Source organism: Rhinopithecus bieti, unplaced genomic scaffold (genome assembly GCF_001698545.2).
Source record: "Rhinopithecus bieti isolate Rb0 unplaced genomic scaffold, ASM169854v2 scaffold_9981, whole genome shotgun sequence".
Classification (NCBI taxonomy): domain Eukaryota; kingdom Metazoa; phylum Chordata; class Mammalia; order Primates; family Cercopithecidae; genus Rhinopithecus; species Rhinopithecus bieti.
In genome coordinates, this window is record NW_016806838.1 from 2121216 (window position 1) to 2127849 (window position 6634).

At 39.1% G+C, this 6634-nt stretch overlaps 1 protein-coding gene across 1 annotated transcript in view; it reads left to right on the forward strand.

The window, feature by feature from the left end:
• SUPT3H (SPT3 homolog, SAGA and STAGA complex component) overlaps positions 1-1630 on the forward strand; it is a 548315-nt gene extending 546685 nt beyond the window's left edge. The window contains exon 11 of the mRNA XM_017878098.1: positions 515-1630. Coding sequence (XP_017733587.1) covers positions 515-556 — 42 coding nt within the window. The 3' untranslated portion in view covers positions 557-1630. The remainder of the gene's footprint in view (positions 1-514) is intronic.
• Positions 1631-6634: the final 5004 nt, after the last annotated feature.

The following is a 6634-nucleotide window of genomic DNA, read 5'->3' on the forward strand; positions in this document are numbered from 1 at the left end:
GAGTCTTGCTCTGCCACCCAGGCTGGAGTGCAGTGGCAGGATCTCAGCTCACTGCAAGCTCCGCCTCCCGAGTTTACGCCATTCTCCTGCCTCAGCCTCCCGAGTAGCTGGGACTACAGAGTTTACGCCATTCTCCTGCCTCAGCCTCCCGAGTAGCTGGGACTACAGGCGCCCGCCTCGTCGCCCGGCTAGTTTTTTGTATTTTTAAGTAGAGACAGGGTTTCACCGTATTAGCCAGGATGGTCTCGATCTCCTGACCTCGTGATCCGCCCGTCTCGGCCTCCCAAAGTGCTGGGATTACAGGCTTGAGCTACCGCGCCCGGCCAACACACCGACTTTTTAACAGACAGAATGGTTGCTATAGTTTTGCCACCAGAAATATTCAGATTAAGCATTCTATTAGATTGTAGCCAGCAGAGTCTACAAAACAGGAAGAAGGCTCTGCTTGCTTTTTGCCTCCTTTCCTTGTTTGACTTGATGTGATAATTCATTGCAGATTTCTTTTTCTTGACAGAATGCCTACCGCAGGAATGGGATGGCTTTTCTAGCCTGCTGATGTGACAACTGTGATGTGCCCGCAACAACAGGAAAGGCAGTGTTATATTAAGGTGATTTCTTGTGAACAAAATAAAATACAAATTTACCTTTCTTTTATCTGAGGGAGTGGGCTGGTTTGTTGTGACTACCAACTTGCTGACTCCTGCTCTTTTCCAGCCACTCAACCATCAGTCTTGTTTACTAGATGGGCTGTTCAGCTAATTAATGGCAGGATGTTTAGGATAGTGTGTAGGTGGACAAGAATGCAGATCACACAATTTTGAAATTTTAATTTGAGTAGATTTACTGCCCTCAGTTCACATATCTTAAAAGTAGTGGTTGCCCCGGTCCAGTCTTTTGTCAGTGTTTTATTTGATACATTTTATAATCCAGGTTTGGAACAAGGAAACAAAATTAAAAGGACAGTGAGTTTTCGCCTTCCCTAACCATCAACTTGACTTTCCAACATTTGTTGACTATATGTATTTTATTGACAGCTATCTACTTTATAAACTTACAGTAATCAAAGATTTAACAGACCTGCTCAATCACCTGTTCCCACCTCCTTTCCCTTCACTCCACTTACAGTATGTGTCATTTTCACTGCCTTCTTCCCAACTTCCTGCCATCTGCCTTTCATGTGTGTTTTTCCTCACACAGAACCTCTTCCTCCATCTTCATTTCCCTCCTTTTCCTGTTCCTCCAATCCCCAGACCCACCACTCCTGCACATGCCATACACATTTAGAAGCCAAGTATTCAGAATTAGTAGAAGAGCAGAGTGATTTCTTGCTTCCTCCCTTCAAAGCACTACCACACCTAGACTGGAAATGTGGACTGGGTAATTTCTTGCTGTTAGCAGCCACGCTACCCTTCTGGCATCTATACTTTCTCCAGTAAATGAGGAACCGTAACTCCTCGGAACAAACCAAAATATAGCAGATGTAAGTGTACAGTTCCTGATGAAATTTCAGTTGCAAGAAAAGAAAGTTATTTCTTTAATTCTGTGGGAGTTTTGTATAATTTTACTTTTATCATGGATTTTACACACACTTGAAACACTCTCTCTAAAGAATAAAAACAGAAATGAGAAATATGAAAGATCTTTTTCTTGTGGCCAAAGCATTATGAGTCTCTGTTAATATGATTATGCCACATTATTTACATGTGTTAACTGTCATTTACCTGCTCTATGTTAATCTTTTTAGAAAAAATTTGAATTTCAGAAACAAAATCACAGATATATAATATCAAAATATTCCCAAAGGGTTTTGATGTTCCATCTATGCTTGTTAAAATGTATGATTAAACATTTATTTTTATCATCATTCTTATTTTCCTTGTCATCCATAATCATGGGAAATTATAAGCTTGCAGTAAACATGCTAACTTTTAAACGATAGCATTTATTGTATTTGGTTTTGATCTGCCATGCTTATAGATGGTATAAAATTTTCGGGGGCTAATTTATCACATCAAAATTCCTTCTTTCCCACATTATACATTTGAAAGTACACACAAGGCAGAAAATACAGGGTTTGGGTTTTTTTCCTTCGTTTTATTCTACCTGATCTCCTTATAGTCCCAGAGAAGGAAGACTCAACGTACATTTCTCTCAGAAATATGACAGGTCTGTGTTTTTGTTGGTCTGGCGTATGTTTGTCTATCTTGAACAGTCTGACAGGTAATTATTTATAAAATCTGGTTTTGCCAAGTTCATATAATAACCTTTCATTTTTCATCATAAGCCAGTAAGCTGAATTTAGAATAAAGCAAGGTCATTTATGTCTGTCCTAAACCAGCCTACATGTCCCCATAATTGCTCAATATTTTCATTTCTTTTCTATTTTTTATACTTAGGTTCTTTCTCTGACTCTTTGCACAATATTAAATTTGAAGTGAAATAAAATTTCCTTCAGCAGTGACTATAGAAATAAATAAAGGAAAATTTACAGAAGAAACGTTTAAGAAAACTTGACTTCAATAAATTATGTTCTCAATAATTGTAATGTTAGAGCAGAAGACAGTTTTAGAGATCATTGAGAACAGCTGCTGATCTTACAGATGGAAGAACCAAGGCCTAGAGAGGGAAAGGGACTTTCCTAAGATCACTCAATAATGGTAGTGACAGAACAGAGACAAGAATCGATGGTCCCTAATTTTCAGTCTGGTATTATAAAGTATTTTCTGCCATACTGGGTTAGCATAAGAATATTACTAAGACATGTTGGGGTTTTATGGTATATTTATCCTTGACAACAATGTCAATTTATTTAAAAACTATACTAATTATGGATACATCCTAAAGCATACGTTTATATAGTAAAATCTTCAATGTGACTGTGGTATTAAGTAAACAGTCTATTATCTTACACATCAGGCTTAACTCTAAGTCAAAAGGGAATATACAAAGCTAATTTCTGTTTTTTGTCCCTTGTATTTTAGAGACTGAATTTGAAAATAAATAAGCCAGTAAATAAATAGCCTCTCTTGATACCGCTTCTTAGATTTAAGGGTAAAGAAAGTAGAAATATTTCTCCCTTCACCTAAATTTGGAAGTATGACTTTCTGAACGTGCCATTTAGAGGTTATGTCATTAGCTTTCCTGCCTTCTTATATTGTAATAGTTGTGATTCAAAAATACTGTTTCAGTTTTAAAACCAAGACTTTTATTGGAAAACCATCAGAAGCACAAATATTTTAAATGGTGTATATAATTCCTGTATCTGGGGAGAACCCTTCATTTATTGCTGTTCTTTCTTTTTACAAAATAATAAACAAGCCATGTCTAATGCTTTTACCATGTAGAAGACAAATAAACATAACTGGTGATTCTTGGTCTGAAAGAAAGCACATTTACTTGTTTAGAATTCTAAAGTTTAATTTTATGAATTTTTTTTACATAGTTCTTAAATCAAGCAATGCTATCCAGTTCATATAACCTCTTGTGTAAAATGGAATCACTAAAGAGAACATATTCTGTCATCTGCCCCCCTGGAATTTGGATAGAACCTTTCCAGGCTACATTTAAAATTCTACCATCAACCGTGTATACATCTCATAAAATATTTTACGATTTCCTGTATGCTCTGGCCGAACATTTCGTAGTACATAAACACTTCTGCAAATAATCTAAGGGCATCAAGTTGAATATGTCATAGTAATGGCCACTACATAAAGCTAATTCTCCAGCAACATAGTTTCTTATTTTTACCTTCTTATTTGAAATTCAAGATGAAACTTTACATGCTATTGTTGTACAGTGGCAGGGGTGAGAAGAGAGCAGGGAACTCTAGCAGTTTTTTGTGGAATTGTGGTTCATTAAAGCAAAGGCTTTCTGCAGAGGGCATCTAGCCAAGCTTAAACAACAAAACTATGCCTGCAGGAATTGGATGTAAACGTGATGGTTAAATAAGGGCCAGATGTCATTAAAAACGCAAATATTAGAAAGTCGTATCTCTTAAAGTAAGTCTCAAGTGTTGTAAGTCGGATACTGATACCATGGTACCTAAAGAAAGAGACTTGCGTTTGTTTTCCGAACAAGATAGTAGGTATTCAAGCTGTCATAAGTCATGGAAGTTTTGGCAACTGAAGCATATTTTAAAGCAAACAATTCCTGCAAAGTCACAAGAACGCCACATACATATTTCATTGTTGGGAGCCACTGTGATTACCTGTACAGCATTGTGTTCATGATCCCTTTTCTGCTCATCACCACCCAATATTCACTATGCTCATTTTTTTCAAAGGAGGGTAAAGATAGAAAAAAAAAAAAAAGGCAAGGCTCAAGATGATCAAAATATAGTTTTACTTATACCAGGTAACACTCTACTTGCTATCAAAAATGATGATATATTGTGTATGTTAATAAGTTATGACATAATAATTATAGCACACCATGTGCTACCCTGTGTACTAAGCAGTTTGTATGATTTATCTCATTTAATACTCACAGCCCCACTACCAGATATGCCCTGTTGCCCACAGGCAGGAGAGAGGAAACTGAGGAACAGCAGCTTAAATGTCTTATGCAGAATTACCCAAGGTGTAGCTGGCATTTGTACCCAGCACTTTGATCCCAAAGCTCATGCTATTAACCACTGTTACACAACGTGGACTGTACTGGAGTAGAGATTTCTGAGAACATATGAAAGAGAATTGCTGCCTGACCTTGAACCTAGAAGCACTTCTCAGAACCAGAAAATTTGATTGCAAGAAAACTGTATTCTAACTTAACATTCCTTCTCTAATGCCAAGTATTACGTATATAATAGAATATCATATCATGTATAATAGAATATAACTATATAGGATCATGCCAAGTTTTTAATAATGTCTTAAGCCTTAAGAGAAATGTATATAATCAATGAATATACTAAAATTCCCTATACAAATTATGGGAAAAACTTCCTCAGAGATCCATGTATACAAAGCTTCTCTCCTTTCTGAAAACCAGATTTCCCCAGAAGGCTCTATTTACACAGGCTACTGTTTCATGCTTTCATACAAGGTATTTATCCATGTTGTAAAATAATTCCCATCTTGTTTATATGTGTTTGCAGTGGCAGATACAGAAGTACATATGGCAATGCCCTGAAACTTTAAATAAATGACCCTTTTAAAGACTTGCTCATTAATTCATTAATTATATAGTAGTCATACTTTTTCCCAGCCTGACATGTTTGTGTGTGAGGCAGGTCCGGGGGAAAGGTAATGTATGGAGATAAATAGGAAAGTGGAAAAAAGCTACCGTGCACAATTTGAATTACAAAGGATAGTTTTCCATTCGACTCAGTAGTTAGCAGCAGTTTTTTTTAAAGAGAAAGAGTCAGGTCTCTCTTTGTTGCCCAGACTGATCTCAAACTCTTAGTCTCAAGTGATCCTCCCACCTTGGCCTCCCAAAATGCTGGGATTACAGGCATGAGCCACCACACCCAGCCAGAGCTTCTTTAATTCAACCCTATGTTTGTTCTGCCTCAGGACAAGCCACCTTCTGAATTATGTCCTTTAAGATTCCAAATAACTGCACCAGCCCGTGCTACAACTTTTCTGAATTTTTTTTTTAAGATGGGGTCTCCCTATATCACTCAGGCTGGTCTCCAGCTCCTAGGTGCAAGCAGTCCTCCCACCTCAGCCTCCTGATTAGCTGGGACTACAGGCACAAGCCACCGCACCCAGCTATTTCTGAATGGTTTTAATTGTATCTTCCAGCTGCTTCACTTGGGAAAAGTTAGTTCACCTGCCAATGCATTGGCCACTTCTTGTCACCCCTCCCTGACCTAAACATATCAGTCAGTCAAGCAAGCAGACACTAAGCAGCAGCAACTACTACAGCTGATGGATTGGCTTGCCACACTTCCATAGGTTTGGCCTGTAAGGAGACAGTGAGCCCAAATGGCTTTAGACAGTTTGTTACACAGCTACATAAGCAAGATTGGCACAGTGTCAACTTCCCATGTTCCTAATCCCACAGGAAGATACCAAGCCAGAGGGGCGAGTTGACAGAAGATGTGAGTGAGTGGAGGGTTACCATGTCATGGAGGAGCCAACTCTAAACCACAGCCAAGCAGTTTTTTGGTTTTTTTGTTTTTTGTTTGTTTGTTTTTGAGACAGAGTTTCACTCTCTTTTTTTTTTTTTTGAGACGGAGTCTCGCTTTGTCGCCTAGACTGGAGTGCAGTGGCCGGATCTCAGCTCACTGCAAGCTCCGCCTCCCGGGTTTACGCTATTCTCCTGCCTCAGCCTCCGAAGTAGCTGGGACTACAGGCGCCCACCACCTCGCCTGGCTAGTTTTTTTTTTTTTTTGTATTTTTAGTAGAGACGGGGTTTCACCGTGTTAACCAGGATGGTCCCGATCTCCTGACCTCGTGATCCACCCGTCTCGGCCTCCCAAAGTGCTGGGATTACAGGCTTGAGCCACCGCGCCTGGCCGAGTTTCACTCTTGTTGCCCAGGCTGGAGTGCAGTGGTGTGGTCTTGGCTCACTGCAACCCCCACTTCCCGGGTTCAAGCGATCCTCCTGCCTCAGCCTCTTGAGTAGCTGGGATTACAGGCGCATGCCACCACACTCAGCTAATTTTTTGTGTTTTTAGTAGAGATGG